At 39.5% G+C, this 22,242-nt stretch overlaps 2 protein-coding genes across 2 annotated transcripts; one reads left to right on the top strand and one right to left on the bottom strand.

Moving 5' to 3' along the window:
- The first annotated feature begins 538 nt into the window (after nt 1-538).
- Nucleotides 539-15,514, top strand: tlk1a (tousled-like kinase 1a). Its single transcript, XM_068571763.1, is given in 24 exon segments — nt 539-734; nt 736-768; nt 770-812; nt 5,433-5,554; nt 5,647-5,718; nt 8,639-8,677; nt 9,033-9,108; nt 9,203-9,246; nt 9,447-9,542; nt 9,631-9,717; nt 9,831-9,923; nt 10,156-10,266; nt 10,365-10,501; nt 10,934-11,122; nt 11,260-11,326; nt 11,822-11,919; nt 12,155-12,236; nt 12,337-12,428; nt 12,913-13,002; nt 13,098-13,267; nt 13,391-13,526; nt 14,046-14,157; nt 14,241-14,348; nt 14,449-15,514. Coding segments are annotated over 24 exon segments (2,310 nt in total). The 5' UTR covers nt 539-692; the 3' UTR covers nt 14,620-15,514.
- A 220-nt stretch (nt 15,515-15,734) lies between these two features.
- On the bottom strand, nt 15,735-21,930 carry LOC137782480 (Golgi reassembly-stacking protein 2-like). Its single transcript, XM_068571774.1, has 9 exons — nt 21,785-21,930; nt 19,610-19,690; nt 19,307-19,510; nt 19,028-19,114; nt 18,813-18,943; nt 17,945-18,077; nt 17,730-17,862; nt 17,515-17,586; nt 15,735-16,817 (listed from the first exon to the last, which is right to left on the bottom strand). Exons 1-9 carry the CDS (start codon nt 21,845-21,847, stop codon nt 16,597-16,599), a joined length of 1,125 nt encoding a protein of 374 aa, XP_068427875.1. The 5' UTR covers nt 21,848-21,930; the 3' UTR covers nt 15,735-16,596.
- Between the last annotated feature and the right edge of the window lie 312 nt (nt 21,931-22,242).

Below are 22,242 nucleotides of genomic sequence, written 5' to 3' on the forward strand. Positions count from 1 at the left end.
GACACAAATCAAACATTTGTCTTATTAAGTTAATATCATGAGACATGGCAAACTTTTGAATTAATTGGTCAAACTTATAATTATGAAGTATAGAATATATTATGGCATATATATATATATATATATAATTTGTACTTATCTCAGATTTTTGATATAGTTCGTCATAATGTTCATAATGACTTATTTTATTGGTTGAAATAGGCTTCCACAACCATTTGATATTGTCCAACAGTAATTTAATATCTTCAAACGAAAACTGTCAGATACTTATTTTTTATTTGCTCTAAACATAATTTCCGGTGAGTTTACAACTTCTATCTAAAATGTAGTTATGCATGGTTCCGGCGTACAGTGTATATTCTTTAAAAGTAGGCTTTATGTCTGGGCTTCATGTGGTCGTTAAATTTGAGAAAAAAAGTATCCCCCTCGCGATAAGAAATTTGCACACGATTTATGACGTTTCATTGGCAACCACTTGAAGACGGAGAGGTGGCCCCGGAGCCAGGACGCTCTGCTGTGGTGGTGTGAAGAGGTTTGTGCCCCAAAAGCAGATCATGATTAGACACTTTAACTCAGTGGTAGTCACCGTGTCCATGTAAAACGAACTGTGGTATGTCCCGATGATTAATTTCACAGCCTTTGTGGACTATTAACCGTGTGCGCTGCTGTACCAACACACGAAAAGTAGCTTGATGAGTGTCCAAAGTAGTGGAAGTTTGGAGGGGACGCCATCTTTGGTCCCAGCTCTCCACGTCCCCAACACGGACTGTGTTTTCAGCAACATACCACGGCAGTGGTGAAGGCCCCGGAAGGTATCGTTTCACGTATTAAGACGTACATGTGTTTCCTACTTGCTCACTGTAGTTATTTTTTGAAGAGCGAACGGGAAATTGTGTTAAAACGACCGAGAAAATCTTGGTGGCAAAACCCAGCTCTTGCTAGCTAGCGTTGCACTAACGCGTCAGCTCCGGAGTCGGTGGAGCCGTCTGGCTAGCTGGTAACTTAGCACAAGAGACACGGGACCATCGGGCTGCGACCAGGCTCGTGCAGCAACCTATTGACCAAAAACGTGCATAATGGCGATAAACCTGTATACGTGAACAATACGGGCTAGCCGCTGTAATCGGCGCATCCTTCTTCAAGCACGCTGCCGTTACAAGAGCGGACCCTAGTTAACTTACAGATGGATGTAAAATGGATTAGTAGCGTTAAATGCACCGAGAGAAATCCAGCATTTTTTTTTGCCGGTGAACGTTGTGCCACCAGATAAGTTAGGTGTTAGCTATCCTTTGTGTGTGACGTTAGACCGTGGCGTTTCTCTATCAACAGTGGACATATCTAACGTTAACTTACAAGTGTGACTAACGTAAATCATCACCTTAACTGTCTTGGATCGGTCGATGGTCTTTTGACAGTATGGCAGACCTTAATGTAAGCATTGGGTGTAATGCTAACGCCGCCGTGTTGGAGGGTAGGTAGCCTTGTTTGACCTTTTTTAGTGTCGCTAACTTAACCATAGAGTAAATACCACCATGTTACACTAGACGTCCCGTGGGATACAGGCTGCTAACCTACACACGTTTATTTGGTCTTTTTTAGTGGTCCAATGTAGTTGTCACTTGTGTGGATCACACCTACTTGTTCCCTCTGTAGTTTCTACTGGATATTGTGATAATTGAGGACTTTGACTTAGCTTTGACCATTGACGTAGCTTCTAATTGTCTCAGTGCTCATGTTTAATGCATTGATTTACACTAATTAAAAAAACACTGCCGACATTTGTATGACACTGTTACATATTGGCAATTGGTAGACTATTGTTGTCTGTGCTGTTAACTTGGTCAATGAGTTAACCGAGGTAAGTAATCCAACCCAATGTATGCCAGATATTTTTTATGACTTTCTAAGTCTGCCTTAAACAGGTGGTCAGTCTGTTCAGCAGCACAGAGTTAAAATGACATCCTCAGCAAGAGTTGTAAGGGTTCAACCACATGTTCCTGCAGGGGCTGGAATATAGATAATAGTTATGCATGAGGCCTTGGTCTTTGAGACAAAGGGAAATCCTTGTGGAAAACTACACAGCTGATATGTAGTTATGACGTCAAACTGACATAAACAATCTGGGTGAAAAGTGAGGTATTTTTATAGAGGCATCCTACACCAGCTAGAATATGATTGTCTTGAAAACCAGCAGCAAAACCACCTACTAAATAGTATGTGTTCATAGGTACCATCATATAATTAAACAGAATAGATTGACCACATGAATTAAACTCTCCAGCCAAACCAATTCTATTAATTTCAATAGTTGCATATGAAATGAGAAAAAGTGTTTGTCTTGGTTATTTGAGGGCTGAATATTTAGCACTGCTGTATACTCATTGCAAAATAGTGTTGCTTGTTCCTCTAGTCATTAAAGATGTCTGCAGTAGATTACTTCTTCAGCAAAATAGACTGCACGTTTGCTTTGAAGCGACAGACACATCATGGGAAATATGACGAGAGCATACCGAGTCTCTGAGATGCTTTAGGAAGAGGTAAAGGACCCGTGCCTAATATGTGTTTCATTTAACTTTTTTTATTTTTTATTATTTTTTTTTATTTTTTATTAATTTTTTTTATTTTTTATTGAAATTTTTTTATTTTTATAAACCTGCGCACACAAGGATGGGAAGGTTTGTAACTGTTGATGTGATCTTTAGGTGTTATCAAGCCAAAGTGTGTTGGCAAAAGTTTGTATACATTTTTAAACTCCTGCATATTTGATCACTGCTTACATCGTATGTGCTTAATGTGTAGTGCAAGTTTGGGATGAACTTATTAATCCGGGGTATATGTTTTTTAAAAAAACAAATGATTTTAGGTCCAGTTATAACTTGGATGCAGATCATGATTAATTGTTCTTACGAAAGAATTTGATCTACATATTGTCTGTGCTGCTAGACTTGTCACTTCATTGCATTTCAGCGAACTACTTGCAACTAATGATGTACGAATGAGTATCATAGTAGTCATAATCGTATCAATAAATCTGATTTTTATCCCACATAACACAGTTTAAGTCATGGCTAGGGTTGCAAAATTTCCGGGAATATTCAAAGTTGGAAACTTTCCACGGGAATTAACAGGAATTAACAGGAATAAACTGGAAATTTTGGGGTAATTTAACTGCATTTACCTTGTCGTAAGCAGACATGCACGCAAACATTGATAATCTAACTTTTAAAAATTACATTTTTGACCTTTTTGACATTTTATTAGTAGAAGTTTATTCTTTCATCGAACAACGAAAACATGAACGTTGAATAAAAAAAGGTGTATTTCATATGATCACCACCCCCCAACACAAATTTCTTTCTTTAGTGTTTTTCCCTGAAACCGTTCAGGTCTAAATGCTTTCTTCCTGGACCTACATAAACCAGTTCAGTTCATAGTTCATAATTAAAAAAATTGAACTAAATTTACAGCTCCAAAAAATGAACTAGTTCAGTTATTTTTTTCAATATGTTGCGAGCTGTAATTGAAATCTCTATCTGTCTGCAATACCGCTCTGAGCCCCTACGCAACTCAACGCTCTCACACTTGTCAGGCATCGGGCTGAAATGTTCAGATGCAACACTGATGACAAAGATGTTTAAAAACAACATAATGTTTTATGTTTACGTTTATGTTTCTGGCAAACAATGTTCCCAACCAGCTACATTCAGGGTCCAGCTGAGCTCGGCGTACATAGTCTCCTTCTCAACTACATTTAAGTTCCGTTATATGCTTTTGCAAAAAAACGTAGGCACATTTTTTTTTTTCAAAATTCCCGTGGAAAGTTTCCGGAAATTTACCGTAAACTTTCCGCCCCTTTGTAACCCTAGTCACAGATAAGTGACCAGCAGGTTAAATCTATCACAAAAAAGCAACCAAAACTATCTATCTCACTATGAAAATGTGATAGAGACTTTTCTTTATCTTTGCTGCTGGTCAAATTGTCATCGTATAGTTCGTGGGTCATAGCTCCTTAGCGGTAGCCTTTTTGTTAACACAATAGTAATACAAATTGTGTGTGTGTGTGTGTGTGTGTGTGTGTGTGTGTGTGTGTTCTGGAAAATATTTACATGTCAGTATTATTACTTAGTGAGTCAGCTGTATCTTACAGTTACGACACATTTCCCAGTGACTTAATGTTGTAAACTGTGATGGACCTTTGTGCTGGCTGCTTCATTATAATGTATAACTTAACAGCTGCCATCAATCCATCCATCCTTTGACACTATTTCTACTTGTAACAGAATTTTTGGTTTTAGAGGCTAAAATCAATAGATTTTTGTTGATCTACAGTATTGTTAAGGCTGTTGGGACACTAAAACTTGTATGTGTGGTTTTTATAATCTTCATGTCAGCAAAGTAGTTGATTGTTTACAAAAGTAGTATTGACTTTCTGCATATTCTCTCCATTGCATAGTACATCTGTGGTTTTCTAATCAATATGTTGTAAATAAATGAGCTTCTCAGTAGGGCTGCAACTATTTTCATTATCAATTCATTTGAACATCTTAATTTTTTTCAATAAATAGTTAAGTGTTTGAAATGTCAAAAAGTTGTAAAAAAAATCAAGAGAGAAGGGGAGGCGGGTTCATCACAACTATAAAGTACAGGCTTCTCCCTGGCTACAGTCAAGGAGCAATGACCCATACAATGACAATTAGTTGAAGGAGAATTTGTTATCGTCTTGTCATCTCTCGTCACCATGGTGCATTTTAGCCATATAGTGAAAAAATGAATTCATATTCTGCTGTCATAGTTGATTGTCATATGTCTTAAAATTAATCTTATGGTTTAGTATGTTTTCTATATTTTATTTAACCAATCTTTGTTTGCTCTGTTCTCGGCTGTTGTGATGTTGTTGTTATTGAGATTAATTATTTAATGTTAGGTTCTCCATTTAAATTGAAGCCTTTTTGTAGAATCAAAATGGTTGTCTCATTAAACCACAGGTTTAGTGGGCAGACCCCTCTGAGTCAGCAGCAACACTGAAGCCCAGAGAGCTCACGTAACAGTCCCACAGGAGCGCGGTATTCATCAGTGTCTAACATTTGAAACATTGCTCCTGGACTCTCAGGATAATAGCATTTGTGGTGCAGAGCTGCCTGTTACTCCTGGACGTCTGCTCTGCATTTTGAGTTTCATAAACTATTTAAAGGTCTATTTTTTTTTATTGTGTCAGGCTAAAACCGGTCTTTGTCATATCTTGTTGGCCTGACCTTATTCTGGTCTATACTAATATGTTATCACCTGTGAGGATTTGTGACTGTATATGTCAATGACTGTAATGTATCTCATTGCGACTGTGTCATCCGCTCTTGAGTGGGAGCATTCAGACACTTCAATTAAGCCGGTCCTTAAATAACAGACATACTGTATATTGTTGCTAATCTTCCCAGGCACCATGGAGGAGCTGCACAGCCTGGACCCCCGGAGACAAGAGCTGCTGGAGGCACGCTTTATGGGCGGGGTTGGTGGTAGCACAGGAGGCAGCACCGGCAGCACAAGTGCGGGAACCAAAGTGAGTGAATATTTAGCTGTGTCTGTACATCATAATTGATCAAGATACTATTTTTAAGTGTCCATGTCTTATCCCAATTTTTTTTTCTTCAGGGATTGACCAATAATGAATGTTCAAATCAAAGTTTTGGCAGCCTTGGATCCTCCAGCGACAAGGAGTCAGAGGTACACCAAACCAGTGCTTCTCCCTGTTTTTAATGGGTCTCGGGCCTTTGCTTGGGGAAAAAAAAAAATTAGAATTTTTTTTTTTTAATCCTGTGACATTATTTTGAAGGGACTTTTATGCAGCACAGTATCGTGTTTTTTTTTTGCCGCTCGTCCCTCCATGTTTTTAGCAGCGTGTTCTTGGTTGGGTCAAACCAGGGGGATACTGGGTAAATCCCTTGTGGGCCGATGGGGTTTGGGCCGGCCCACCTTCATCATTTAAATTGACTGTTTAAAGTTCAGAAATCACTGACTGAGGTTTATACTACTGCTTGCGATCTGTATTCACACTCATGGTTTCAACACCCAGCATGCAACACCACTGATCGCAATCTGTATTCACACTCATGGTTTGGATGTTGCGTGCAGGTTTTCAGAGCTTTTTGGCAATTTTAGGATATTCTGCCTTGATTTTAATCCAGAACACCGGCACTCCGGCAGACTTGAAACGTACATTTAAGTTTCATCTTTGGGTCAACGTTATTACATAGCCTCTAACATGTGTCAAGAATAAGAGGCTCAGACGCACAGTATTCGGTCACTTTTTGAAAATAAAACCAGCCTTTGTTTTTTTAAATTTTTAAAAAAAAATTCTTTCTGCGCGGCTTGATACCAAGGGGACGGTGCGTCACTCGCTTACAGACGAATACATTTTTGAGAGTGATTCAACAGCATGGCACCAAAATGTAAATCCTTTAAAGGTGTTTCCTGATATTGTTTTTTATTCCTACGTGACTATTATTCACCTGGGCCGCAAAGTTAGTTTTGGTTTTGTTACTTATTTTATTGTTTTGTTATGCACCTTCAACACCCCTGCACACACACACACACACACACAATCACACACCCAGCATGAACACAACTGTCTCCATACGATCTCAGGTTCAAACTGCACCAGCTTTTCATTAAATACATTGGAGATGCTGAGACTGTTCCTCGATTTGGGCGGCTGATGGTGGGTCCCGGTGTCAGACCAGTTGAGAACCACTGCACTAAACTATTGGCACAAACAAATGAAGAATTATTATTTATAAATAAGTTAATGTTTTATGTAGGTAAATTATATTATTGCTTATTGATGTAGAGCTGTGCTTTTAATGGGTGAGATTAGAGACCCTATTCAAACCTGGCAATAATGTGCGTCTTAAGGCTGATTTATACTCGGGTTTTACGCGGAGACGCAAGCACGCAAGACACGCATGGCCGACCTTGCGTAGTCAAATCGGCCATTTTGCGTGCTTGCGTGCGTCAGCCCAAATTTCTGACTTATCTGTCAAAGCAACATAAGCCCACAGGCTGTGATTGGTCCGCTAACCACATCCATTCTGTCTCGCATTTCCGGTGTTATAGCGTAATACCGCTGTTTTTAAAAGCCACAGCAGAAACACAAACAATGGATCCCGTTGAAGAACGTTTGGCTGAAGAGGTCCTGCAAAAATGAGCATTTATATAACCCGTCTGACGGTGTATAAGGGCACGTAGAAGGAGGTGAATTCCTGGAGCGAGATATCGGTGAACGTCGGTGTGCAGGTCGACTCTAAACGGTCGTTGCGCCACCTGCTGTTCTGGAGTATGGAAAAGGCACGGGAACTAAAAAAGCAAAACGAGTCCGTCAATCCGACTGCGTGGTCAGCCGTAGTTGGAGTTGCAGAAGTATAATTCAGCCTTAAGATGATCCGATGGCAGGTTGACAGTCTGATGGACCGATCACTCAGACTACATTCAGAGGTGGTCTGATCAGCATACAGTCGCATTATTTTAACAATGTGTACACAAATGTGTCCTCGACCACATTGAAAGAGCACCTCAACTGAAGTCGGTGTGTCTGTTTGTGCATCAGTGTGTAAATTGTTTTTATTTGAATCAAAAACAGCTGATAAATGCATTTTACAGGACTGGTGACATATTAAAGGCCATTAATACTTAAAAATATACATTAGGAGGTTAGTAGCAATTAGGGTTGTCACGATACCAAAATTATGACTTCGATACGATACCATCCATTAATATCACGATACCGATACTAGAATTTGATATGATACCATAAATACGATACTGGTATATTTATCTATAATAGTAATAAATAAAACATCTGTATGGTTCCCTTTTTGACCAGCTTGTTTCTGCCCAGCTTTTTGACACATGGCATTAATATTGGTATTCGCATACAGCAAGATATTAATGAAAACTACATGGTGCTAACATAGCATTGATTTTACACGGCTATGTAGGTCTATTGTCCGGATGAGTATATAGTTATTTCCATAAGATTGTAGAAAATAATAATCACTACTACTACTACTACTACTACTACTACTACTACTACTACTACTAATTTTACAGATGTGTGTTTGAGGTGAAAAAAACCTAAAGCTATCATGTTAAAGATTGACACATAAATAAAGGGTAATTTCTCCCCTTTATTGAGAAATGCACTTATTAATAATCTTGAAATAATTAGCTCAAGATCCACCCTCAGGCTCCACCAGCATGTCACCATTTTGCATCAATCGTGTTTCATTTGGTACACTTTTGTGTGCATTCTGACCTCATGATCATAAATTAATTTGTGTAGTCAAACTACACTAATGCTACTCGTGGCTGTATATGGATGAGCTTGGGGTTTTTCATGTTTATAGTTACATTTGCTTACCTGTCGTTCGTTAAACTCTTTAAAAAGTTCGGGCTGTCTGCTTGAAAGGTGATTGGCCATGTTTCATGTGTTACCTTCCTTGTCTGTGTTGCTTTAAAGCACGTTTTACAGACGAGTCTACTGGTGTCAGTGGGCTTTCCCTCACAGTCTGCACTGTATCCAAAGTACATCCAGGTTTGCTGCTTTTCTGGATTTGTTTTAAAAATCTTGTTTTTCTCATTTTGATAGGGGTCAGACGTGAAAAGAGGCAGTTCTCCTGCTTATTCGGTATGTATATTATGACATTTAAACTAGAATTATTCTTATACGGTCTGTTTTGAATTTTCTACCACAAAACAAAGACTGGACCAAACTGACATGAAAGTGCAATGAGAACAGTCATACCAGACAAAGTACAACCTGTTGGGCTAAAATTCTGTCATGGCAGTACTTTAGTTTTACATTGAGTCATTTGATTCGGTGTTGGAATAAATGCTTAACGCAGGCTCAGTTTAACGTTACTTGATAAGATATAAACCTTAAGTATAACTGTTTAAAACAGCCTTTCAGTATCAAAACTTCCAACCTAAATAATGTATTTTTTTTTTTAAAACAAACATTTAATATAAAATTTATTTATCAGACCCCAGAGAAGAAACAGTCAGAAACGGTCAGAGGCAGAAAAAGGAAACCTGAGATCCAATCAGAGAGCAGCCAAGGTGAGTGTCTGTGCGTTAAACTGCTTGCATTCCCTCATGCTTACATCATATCTTAGAAATATTCAACATTCAACTACCTCTTTTCCTTTCATAGGAAAATCCATTGTGCGAGGACCCAAAATAAGTGACTATTTTGATGTAAGTTTTGATACATTTAAAGGAAGTGTTAAGTGGGTAATCTGCACCTCATAAGTCTTTTAACCACTGACACCTACTCAATTTCCAGTCTCTAAAAGGACAGTACTATGATTAAAAAAAAAAAGAAGAAAGAACTACAGTGGGTCTGCTGTTACCAAAGGTTTGGCTGTAATTTCCACCTTTCCTCTCTTAACTGTTAGTTCCAGGCAGGAAATGGGTCCAGTCCTGTAAGAGGTCCCCCACCAGTGATTCGGTCGCCCCAGAACTCACATTCCCAATCTGGCCAGGGTCTTGCTGTAAGTAACACCTAAACTTGTACTCGAAATCTCCTTCCTGCTACTTTCGGTGTTGCCCTGTTCTAAAATGACTCTTCTTCTGCTGCAGGTTGGACAAAATAGCTCACCTCCTACCAGTCTGTCTTGTGGGGACCACATGGCACATCCAAAGCAACTAGCAGTCAAATTTGTTCAGGTGAGGGAGGTGATTGTGAACATATGGGACACCACCAGCTCTTTGTAATTGCTCTTCAATGTTTTGTTCTGGGCAGCTTTTTAAACAACTTATTTCATTGTATTCCAATCTAGACTGACCTCACAGTGTTGAAGTTGGCTGCCCTTGAAAGCACTAAGAATCTCGACCTCGAGAAGAAGGAGGGGAGAATAGATGATTTGCTACGGGTAATGGAGAAAGTCTCTATCTATTTACTACTGTGCAGAAAGGCCTGACTGGGCTGTGATGTTACTTAAATGCAAAAGAAATTGGATCATCTTTGGTAATAAAACAAATAAAAGTCTGTTCTAATTGTCAACATTATAAACCGTATGTTTAGGATATGATATAATTGGTGGATTGAACGAATAATCTAATTTGTGCAGTTATTGATTTAGTTGTTTTTTTCTTGCATCACAGGCAAACTGCGATCTCAGGAGACAGATAGACGAACAACAAAAATTACTTGAAAAGTACAAGGAACGCTTGAATAAATGCATCACTATGAGCAAGAAGTTGCTCATAGAAAAGGTAAATATATTGTTTTTCTTACCCCTCTATGAACACTCAACATACCTTATGTGTTTACAAAATCACATGCAAACCTATATATTTGTGTTGTTCTTCAGAGCACCCAGGAGAAGCAGGCCTGTCGGGAGAAAAGCATGCAAGATAGACTTCGTTTAGGCCATTTCACTACAGTGAGACATGGAGCATCATTCACAGAGCAGTGGACTGATGGCTATGCCTTCCAAAACCTTGTGAAGTAGGAAGCTTTCCTCGTGAGATTGTTCTTGTCTTGCATATCAATTACTTCTAGCTGCTTTTATACTTATTTTCTTGTTCGTTTTATTTTTTACATTTGCTTAACATGAGAGAAACAAGCTGTTTTTTCCAGAAACATTACTTTTGCAGGGAAGCACACATTTTATATACAATAGTTTAGTGTTTGGCAGTGTTTGTACATATGTGATTGGTAGGAGCTTCCCACGATTAACCCTCAGGATCAGCCCATATGGCTAGATCTGATTTAAATTTAGAACATTTTGTTTCTGGTGCAGCCAAAACATTATGTTGCCACTTTTATATTGGCTGATATTGTGTATCATGGTGTTCAATGAATACTTCTGATATGATGTTGTAGTGGAGCATATGTACTAATATCCAATATAATCATAGCACTGCTTTCCATCTGCAGGCAGCAAGAGTGCATAAACCAACAGAGAGAGGACATTGAGAGGCAGAGAAAACTTCTAGCCAAGAGGAAACCGCCATCCTCTAGCAACTCCCAAGCACCAACCACAAACTCGGAGCCAAAGCAACGCAAAACCAAGGCAGTGAATGGAGCAGAAAATGACCCCTTTCTAAAACCCAGCCTACCTCAGCTGTAAGTTCATGCCTTGAGGAAATCACAGATTTCAGACAAGCCATTCAAAGCAGGTTATAACATTATGTGGCATACCCTAGTGTTGTAATGTTATTTATTTGTTTTTCTTTCTCTTTTCTCTCTCTTATACTGGAAAGGCTGACACTAGCAGAGTACCATGAACAGGAAGAGATCTTCAAACTGCGACTTGGACATCTCAAGAAGGTTTGCAATCCTGAACCTGCAGCAATGTTAAAAACATAATAAAACAGTTATTCAACATGTTTTCATGTGCAGTACAGTCACATGAACAGATGCATTTCACAAGATTAACAATGTATCCAGCAATATGGTGTGATTGAATGGCACTTTTATACAGTTTACAAGTTAAAACCTAATTGGAGTCGGTCACTTGTAAAGAAACCTGTCTTCAATGTGCAGATAATTGAACAAGTTCTGCCTGATTGTACGAATTCAGAGCTGAACCACTGTACCTTTTGCGTGAATCACTTAAAGGATGGAGCGAGCACATAGTTTGTCGACGTATTCATTGTTTTCACGATGAATACACAACACGGACAGCTCCAGCATTAAGTCAACCGTTAAATATTTAATTCAGAACTAGTCAGCTGTGTACAAGAGGGTTTTGATGAGCTCCTCTTCTTGTAGTCAGAGTTCTGAAGTTTCTTCTGTGTGTTTGTGTGCTTGAATCATTTATAGGAAGAAGCTGAGATCCAGGCGGAGCTGGAGCGTCTGGAGAGAGTGCGCAACCTTCATATTCGGGAGCTGAAGAGAATAAATAATGAAGACAGTTCCCAGTGAGTCAGACTCCATTTCTTTCACAGTTGCTGCATTGACATTGGAACATGATGTACACACAAGGTCAGAATCCTCATCCATAGTGGTGATATTGAGCAACTGCCTAATGGATCAAGCTTTTTTGTACTTTTTTTCTCATAAGTCATATATTGGAAAAGCTTATGCTGAAAAAATGTGTCATTGTTGCATCCATCTTTGATTTTTATTGTTTTCTGTGTTTTTCCCTATCCAAAGATTTAAAGATCATCCAACGTTGAATGAACGATATCTGCTCCTATACCTTCTAGGAAGAGGGGGCTTTAGTGAAGTTTACAAGGTAAGTCATTCAATGTTAATATCACAAATGTCAAAGCAAAATAATACCTTTAGCAGCTTTTCAAGTAGACGCTAACTTTTTTTGTGCATATGTTGTGCAGGCTTTTGACTTGATTGAGCAACGATATGCTGCTGTGAAAATCCATCAACTTAACAAGAACTGGAGAGAAGAGAAAAAGGAGAACTATCACAAGTATGTTGGCCCATGTGGAAATACTGTATGTAATCTCACCTGCAGTATACAATAATTACTGTAAAAGTTGGGTTACAAGCCGCAATACCTTTGGTAGGTCTCCCTGCTGTAGCCAAGCTAGTGCTACTGCTAGTGCTGCTGCTAATGCTGCTGCGAGCTTTCCGCTGGCTCCCCGACAACAACCAAAGATAGCGGGACCAGCCCCGACCAAGTAGCAGCAGCGGCAGCGGGAAGCTTTCAGCAGCGCTAACTTGCTACAGTGGGGACACCCACCAAAGATAGAAGCGGCTTGGAACCCAACTTTTCCGGTAGTGTTTCAACAGTTGTTGTGACATACTTAGACAAGCTGTTCTGATGTCCTTTACTTGCAGTGTATTGTTATTCCTGTCTATAAGCCTGAACACCAGGCTGTCGGTGCAGAATACAGCTCCAACACCTCATGCTTTGGTTGCTAATAGAAGCATAATTATCTTCCTCTCCACAGACATGCATGCCGAGAGTACAGAATACACAAAGAGCTGGACCACCCCAGAATCGTGAAACTTTATGACTACTTCTCACTGGACACAGACACGTTAGTGCACTTAATCCATTGTTTTGAATGCATCCCCATCACTATTAAGGTAGTTTCTGTTAGGTGTGGGCCTTAAATCTTCATTACCTCATTAGGTTTTGCACTGTCATGGAGTACTGCGAAGGCAACGACTTGGATTTCTACTTGAAACAGCATAAGCTAATGTCTGAGAAGGAGGCACGGTCTATAGTCATGCAGATTGTGAACGCATTAAGATACCTGAATGACATCAAACCCCCCATCATCCATTACGACCTTAAGCCAGGTAAGCACGTGCTTCTGAACATATATGTTGGTCTACATCTAAGCAGATTGTGTAAATTGATTGACGGTCAAATTTATGGTATGCCATTTCTCCTTTTGTGCTGACTTTTACTTTGATTTCAAGGCAATATCTTGTTGGTGGATGGCACAGCCTGTGGTGAAATCAAAATCACTGACTTTGGTTTGTCAAAAATCATGGATGATGACAACTATGGCGTTGATGGGATGGATCTGACATCACAGGGTGCAGGGACCTACTGGTGAGACAAAATATTTAATATATAGATAGATCTCCTTCAGTATAATGACGTTCAGTGGAGAAATACTACACTAAAAATACTCCGTTCAATTATTAACTTAAAGGTACTGTGAACATTTTTTAAATAGTTATGAATTTAATAATGACCTACATTTGCGAGAAGATCTGGTATTTTAATGTAGTTATTCTTAATGTTTGATTGGTACCAATGGGTCAGTTTCCGTGCAAGATTGGATAAACTAATAGTTTATCCAGAAACTCCTTCAGCTCAAATATTAGCGGGGCCTCCTGCAGCGACCAACCCACCACTATTTTTGTCCACAGGGACCCCCAAAATCAACACAAAATATTATGATATAAAAAAGAACTAGAAATGTTCGTAAAATAAATGGAATGTAGTACAATGTATTTACAAAGAGGCATACATTCATATGCTCAATTAAAGGATATGTATATCAAAATTACACTTAATTGTTTGTGTTAAGTTGCTTTCCACTAAACTTTCTATTTGTTCGGCCAGGTACTTACCTCCTGAATGTTTTGTGGTTGGCAAAGAACCTCCAAAGATCTCCAATAAGGTGGACGTGTGGTCTGTCGGTGTTATCTTTTTTCAGTGTCTGTATGGCAGGAAGGTAAGGAAGGCAATACAGATTCTTCCTTTGCATGTTTTTGTAATCGCTTGCATGACTATTAAGAACTGCTTCACTTTTTTTAGCCCTTCGGCCACAATCAGTCACAACAGGACATCCTGCAGGAGAACACCATACTGAAAGCGACAGATGTTCAGTTCCCCGTCAAGCCTGTTTCCAGTAATGAAGCAAAGGTGGGCGAACTTGCATACAAGTAATGTATTATGAATGAAATAATATCTTAAAACACCTGATTGAGATGCACATTTTTGACGCTTTTCTTCCCCCTTCTAGGCCTTCATAAGGCGGTGCTTGGCATACAGGAAGGAGGATCGGATTGATGTCCACCAGATGGGAAGCGACCCGTACCTGCTCCCTCACATGCGAAGGTCAAGCTCCTCTGGAAATTTGCAGATAAATGCTGCTGGCTCAGGACCTGCCTCCTCCAGTATCGTCTCATACTGACAGCATCATACTGAGACGAAAAGGCAAACTGGCTAAGTTGCTCCCACACCTGCAGAGCTTCTCGGAGGCTTTGGCTTGTGCGAGAACGAACAGCCGGCAACAGGAGGAGCAGGACACTGGTGGGGAGATCTCACCTGCCCTCCTAGGACCTGCGCCAGGCTTCTAATTGTTTACCAGGGCTTGGTCATTGGAGGGACAGTGAGGGGGTGTTTTTAAAAGGACATGGGTAAAAGGATCTTTTTGGGGTCCGATTGAAGCACTGATACTGACGACGTACCTTGAAGAAAATGTGACTTGATGCTCCGTTCAGATGTTGCAGATGGAAAAAGCCTTAAAGGGCCGAAGGGACACTTGGCAGCCCACCGTTTAGATTAAATAACATGGTCCTGCTAGGGTGCAAATGATTCAGCTGCTAGAAGTTAATTTACTGGTGAGGAGGGGACAGTTGTCTTATGTAGAACTACAAAGATTTCACGAATGATTTGGCTAAATGTTTCGTTTATCCACAAATCTTAGGCTTTAATTTGAGTTACTTAGCCATGAGAATGTAATGTGTAGCATACAAGTGGCATAGTGACATGTAGGTTGGGACGGCGTACTTACGTTTAATGCACAAAGTAACCAAATGTGGAAACATGACAATGTATAAGCTCCTATGCAGGAATATTAATAGATAAATTGAAAACTGTATATGTTGTACAGGTGAATTTTAAAACTGTAACAGCAACATGTACAACAAGTTAGAATTTCCCCATGAAAAGTAGTATTTCATTTTGCTGCTTTTGTTGCTCTTATTTTTTTCAAGGGCTGTATATTCCACTTTGGGTACAAATTGTACAGTTCTGCTAAGAGTGAATAATAAATGCCAGGAAATGTTTTTCCCTCCCAGTAAATAGTACTGTAGAATTGGTCTGTTCCTTTTTAAATTAGCATTCATACTTCTCTGATAATATGCTGCTTGCTGTAATTGGCCACCGTTTGTCTCCATTGTCTGAGTACACTGACACTCTGTGGCTGTGTTTGGTACTGCAATGTTACAGCATGGAGCAAGGATGCTCAACATGAACCATTAAAAGATGAGCGAAAGAAAACAAAGCAGCCACCAAACGCTGAGAGAGAAAGTACATCAGTTTAATCAAGGTAACGATATCGATCGACAAATCATTTTGTACAAAATCAAAATATTTTAATGTTAAATGGCAAAGGCAAGCAAACAAGATTTTCCTTTTGCAAAACCCCAAATAGTACAAGTTACTACCCCACCTTCCCTGAAGACATAGCCGTTCACAGAACCACTCAAATATCACAGTGGGATCTTTTTCTTTTTGTGGTACCTTTTCAATATATTTGTGCATTTCCTCTGATCCATCGAGGAGCTGAGCTGTAACATGAATGTCGTATTAAGTAGTAGACCTCTGCAAATTGGGAGCATTTTGTGCAGGTTTAATCTTAGCTGTGTGTGGCTCTGGACTGAGCCCATCATTGCAGCTGGAATAACACCAAGCTCACTCACAGACTGCTGTCAGGACCGACTGAGACACTGTCCTTTTGATTGTGACTGTAGCGGTAAGAAACCAACAAAATGCTAAGGATTTGCTGGGCTGCAACAAATATGAGGGAACACAAGTAGTTCAGGAAATTCCCATTGTGACTCTTTAAGTGCTCTGTGGTCATTTTACAACAAACAAATAATGCAACTGACTTGCACAGTTTAACCTGTTCCCCACATATTTTACACTTTGTCTTTGAACCTAAATCAAAAAGCCCACATTTGTTAACATGTGTTGCTATTAATTAACCACTGCCAGACAGTCACACTTCGTATGGAGACGACCAGCACATGGTGCAGGTGTCCCTGAGAGCTCGTACAACTGGAACAGTGTGGAACAACTTGACAACGGAGTTGTTTAGCTTATGGAGTGGCTATAGTGCGTTAATACTTATGAGCAAGCTGACAACTTTAATCGGCACGCTCTGCTAAGATGAGTCTGCACTTATTGTGATATTTATTGATTCAGAGGTGGCCTCTGATGATGGGATGGGGGTTCTGGTCAGTAAACTGTTCATGTGGATAGTGGAGGAGGGATATGTAGTACTGGTATGCAGTGTAATAGCAGGAGATGCATTAGCAGTGATTGGTGGAAGAACAAGGTCGGACGGCGGCAGAGTGACACCTGACAGGGAGAGAGGTGGAAGACCTGTGGAACACAACACAATCTTTAGAGTAGAATGACAAATTTCAAGTGTGTAACATTTAAGTGTATTTTTGTATTGTTCTAATTCTATGTTTGGATTTAAATGTGGTAAATAACTGTTTTATTTAAATCATAAATCCCTATATTTCCAGAAGAAATAGGTTAAATTAACTGCTCGTTGAATCACATCTTAAAAACCAACCCCAGCCTGTCTGGCACTTAGCCGTGAGCCCATTACTGCTGAAGACATCTTTTAAAACATGATAGCGATGATTAATTTGTAAATAATCTGTAAAATTAGTATCAAAGTATTAGAAATGTATAGCAACCACTAGTCAAATAGTGCTTTAAAAAAGGAGATATTTAATAATTGTCATACAAAAAGGTATGTTAAGTCAGAATATTCTGTCATTGAAAGTGCTAGTATAGTTTGTCTTGAATATAAAAAGTCATAGTATATCTTTGAAAAGTAATCATATAGCTTATCATAAAATATTTGTTTGTCATAAAAAGTCAGTAGCACATGAAACCGTGACAATAAAAGGTCATACAGTATGTCATAGTAAAGTATGTCATAAAAGCAACGTATAAAAAGCCACAGTATGGTATGTTAAGGCTGTAGAGGGTTCAAGGCCAAATAAATATAGAATAAGACCAGAAGTGAATGAGCTATAACCTCCTAAAGACAATATCCACAAACCTGGTCGTGTGGCAGCAGGACTGTCTGACAGAGGAGCGCTTTGTGAGGAAGCGTTGTGGCTGGTAGGAGCTCCTAAAACAGTTTTTAGCATTGTTATTGTCTGTGTGTTTACACTGTTCTTCTAGTTCAAGCAACATCTTGTTGAATTGTCCATATTTTACTGAAGCTGCAATAATCAACCATACATACATGAGCAGTCAGATAATATAGTGTACCTGTCTGTGGATTGCTAACAAATGTGCTCAGGTTAGAGCTGACTGACACACCGGCGAGAGACTCCTCTAATCCAGTCGAAGCAGAAGAAGACACGGCAACAGGAACGGTTGGGATGACGGCAGAGAGATGCACCTGGTAACCAGAATGACGTTATCTCAGTGAATGGTGACAAGATCTTGAAGCAATTATTGCTTTGTGTAAGATGCTGAGCTACCTCTGTGAAGCCATCTTTGGGGGAAGTAGCTGCTTCACTAGGAGTCTGTGCAGGGAAACTGATATTCTTGCCCTCTAAAAATGGAAGTGTAGGTATCCTGTGCAGGTAGCCATAGCCAATTCCACACCCTAGACTGGAGAGACAGAAATGCTGAGAGGGGAAATGTACAAACATTTCATAGTGGCCTTAAAGCTGATGTGAAATGACAATTGTCCTCTCAGGGGGATCCAAATGGCAATGGAAAAACAAATCAACACTGAAATCATCTGGTAAAATAGCTGTGACGACCTGCTAGTTTTGAAACCCTATCCAGTCAGTGCCTGTTTCCCACAAACATGCTATTGTTAAGTCCAGCTGTCAATAAACAGGGCAGTCTTTCTTTTTACATTTAATTTTAAGTTTAAAAGAAGGTAGTAAAATAAAAACAAAGTAATTGTTGTTAGTACCTTTGTTTGTTAGGGTGTTTTTACTAAATGTTCTTTTTTTTTTAAATGTATGTAAATAATATGAAGACTACAACTATTAGCTTTTAAAACTCCAGAATCAACAACTGAACACAAATTCCACAAAACAATTTAACCAAACCAATTCTGGAGTAAAATAGAACAAAACTTTCCTATGAACATAAAAACCCAATACATATATTTAGTTGTGTAAATTGTTCTGACCAGCACCTAAAGATTTCATCAGGGAAAATCAAGACTCATTTTTGTTAGAATCCTGCATTTTTTTGCCATATTGGTTTGATTGGTTTCGCCAAATAAGTCAGTATTAAGGGTCTCGTAAGCACCATCATTTTCCTAAAGGGAAGAAAACAAACCAAAATGCACAGCTTTCACCTGCCAACAGAAGTAAAAATCGGACATGCCTGCCGTCTCCACCCCAATCACAGTTTGGCGTGATGACCACCTCGTGGCAGTTGTCCGTGTCCGTGTTGTAAACGTACAGCTTCAGCTCCTTCCCTTCATGGGATTCCACCAAAGAGAACAGATCTTCACTCTGTTTGGAAGAGCAGAGATTCACGGCAGGTCAACCTGTTGCCAACATCAGGTCAACGTTACTACTGATCTGTAAAGCAAGTACCTCATTCATGACAGTGTCAGCTCCTATAATGTAGTCAGTGTGGGCCCTCAAACCAGCCAGGGCTGCTGGGGAGTTTGGTTCCACTTCCTAGACTCATACAAAACATATTAGGTGACAGACAACACTACTTTGTGAAAACAAAGCTCATGTATATATTTGAATGTTATTTTACACTTCTGTGCCATTATTCAAATACAATGTTTGCAGTTATGCATGTTGCATGAATAAAATACTTGTGAAATATGTTTTCGCCAAATCTCATCAGACCAGCGCACTCACCAAAACATGCCAAACATTTTCATTTGCTCCTTCAAAGCTGCAGAAGCGAATGCTGACTCCCAGAAGCCCCTGGCCACCCCACATGTTGCTGGGCGTGACTGTCGTCTCCCTCACTGCCAGTGTCTTGCTACTGTACAACAGGACCTTGATGGGCTTCTCCACGTGCATCTTCAGCAGCTCTTTTAGGGTGTCATTGTCCTTGTTCTTGCAGAGATCAAAACATGCAATTATCGCTCATGACACATGTCAAAGCTGATCCAATAGCTGCAGTAAGTTTTATTATTGCAAGTATAGGACACTTACCAGTCTAGTGTCACAAATGGAAATAATGAAATCAAAGAATGGCTCCAGTCCTGCACAGTGACCGGGGGAACTGTCTTGCACCTGAAGTGAAAGCATCATTAAGATGGGACCATGAAACCTTGCATGAAACAGTGTAAATTGTCCTTCTGTGAAGTAGCTAGAGCAGCGCTCCCAGCTAATAAATTACAAAACCATTGGGACCAAATTCACAAAAGGCCTTATGTATATACAAACATATCTATAAATCAAGAGAATAGCAAATTTTAATGACTGACCATTTTTACTGCCATTTCGGCACCACACGTTGTATTTTATCTTGAATAGGTAAACCACCCATTCCAAAGAGATATAACTTTGAAAAGCCACACTTTGTTTTATGCATGCGTTATTTAAACCTACATATGTTAAATACTTTAGAAATGAGAAATAATGAATGCATTTAGGTGGAGTTGACAGGCTAACTCATTGTACGTAACAAATGTGCTCTTCTCGTGACATATAGATATGGCCTGATGTGAATTGGTTGCAACGGTTGGTCATTTTTAAAAAGTGGGTTCCCAGACACAAAGTTTAGGAAACCGTGCAATAGAGCACCTTTGGGATTTGGTAACACTGAAGATTTACAGGGTGCATGTGCAGCCAGCAGATCTGTAGCAACTGCATGTCAACTAAGATCATAATATCTGAGGAGTGTTTCCAGCACATTGTCGAATCCATGCTACAAAGACTTGTAGACTTTGTCCTGGGAGTACCGGGGTCTACCTACACTGTATTAAGTGTCCACTGAATGTATTATCCATGGTGGCAAATGATCAACATATACATATTAAAAAAAAATCTAAATCCAGTATAGATAAAATGCAATATGTGTTCATTGTAGATGGATGACAAGGTAAAATACTGGAGGAAAGATAAATGATGGTAGTGTTGAATCAGAATGATCCATTGTCAACCTTCTGAGGGAACAATAACCTGCATTAGAGATTCATTCACATAAAAATGGGGCTTATGGTGGACCTGCTTATTACTGCTTTTCATATAGTTGAACTGGGGGAACATAAGTATATGACGAGAAAAATATATTCCCTTTAGAGTAATACATGCGTCATTTAAAAAAAAACTCATAGCGGGATGGAAAATGCAAGGAAATTGACCAGTTTCTCAAAAATTGGTTGAGAGCAGTGGCTCCACCAGAATTTTAGGCTGATAGACTTTCGTATTATGTATGTTTTTTTCATTTGAACAGATTAAACTAATATAAATTGCTTTGTATGATAAGTATCTGATATCATCTTTACCTCTGAAATCTTGGACAAAGGTGGACTAAAGTGTCAAAACAAAGGGTCTAAAAAATTGAAAAGAAAGAACCCACTCCAATAACTTAAATACAGTTTTTGTAAAAATGTCTGGCATAAAATAAGCCTGACTTAATCGCGTATATCACTTCTTGGAGCATCCCTCCAGTGTCCTGTTTGACTCTGTTCTTTAAAGATTTGAATATCACCTTTATTGTTAGGGCTTGTGGCCTTCATCTATAGGCTAAAGTTGGTCTCACATAAAGTTGATCTCAAAACAGAAAGTTGTTGAGTACTGGTCAGTATTTTGACCACTGGTAAGTCAAAACAAGCAACCTGTATATGACATATTTTAAGTTTTGCTTTAGGGAGATGTTAAGTATTTATTTCACGAATTCATAAATCAGTAATTGAGAAAATGAGTTATATCAAAACGGTAAAGGGGTGAGTTCTATTAAAAAAAATGTAGCCTAAGACTTTTTCTTAATGAAGGCACACACCCTTCTTGTACAACGATAGTAGCCACACCGGTTATTCTGGCAACATGTAACGTTACAAATCATGTGATGGTGTTCACCGCGCATGCGTGAACACTATAACTCACATAAAAACAAGCTGTTTCAAAACAAGCTGACAAATGTATCGTATCTAATATAACATATATAATGAATACACCTTGAGGTGTGAATCCAACTAAACGACACATTAAATACATTAAAAAAAAAACAAGTTAGAAATAATGACAGTTAGCGAATACCCTCAAAACCTGCCCCTGAATGAAGAAGATATTAAGTGTAGTCTGTAGACGCTAAAACGCAGCTAGCAGACAGCAGCTTTCTCTGCCTTTAACGTGAATAAGCTGCGTGAAAGCGGCTCTTACTCTGAGGACGTGGTAGCCTTCCGTCCCTCCGCCCGGCACCTCGACGCTCTGAGACCCGCCCATGCCCCCCTGGGTGTCGGCTAGCAGACGGCCCTGCACCGGACCATCGTCCGTCCGTAGCGACAGTGCAGTGCTTCCTGCGCTTCCTGGTTCCCAGCACTTCCGCTTTGGTGCACCCAACCATCTGGGGTAGCTGTGTGACGACGGCATGCATGCCTACTGCAAGGCTTTGAAATCAATGTATTAATGCTCCAGATGTAGCCTATACATCAGCAAAGGGGTGGAAGACAGAGCTATTTTTAACTGGCAATTAACCTAGTGCCTGTGGGCCTCTCATCCTTAGGGACCCCGACATTCACAGCATGTTTTTCTTTGCATTTGCAAATTTGCAATGGAATTTCCATAAACACATATTTATCGAAGAATAGTACTGCTTGTGAGGTTGTGTAAACATCTAG

This window comes from Clinocottus analis, unplaced genomic scaffold (assembly GCF_023055335.1).
Source record: "Clinocottus analis isolate CAN_PGR_092001 unplaced genomic scaffold, fCliAna1.0.p SCAF_12, whole genome shotgun sequence".
NCBI classification, from domain to species: Eukaryota; Metazoa; Chordata; class Actinopteri; order Perciformes; family Cottidae; genus Clinocottus; species Clinocottus analis.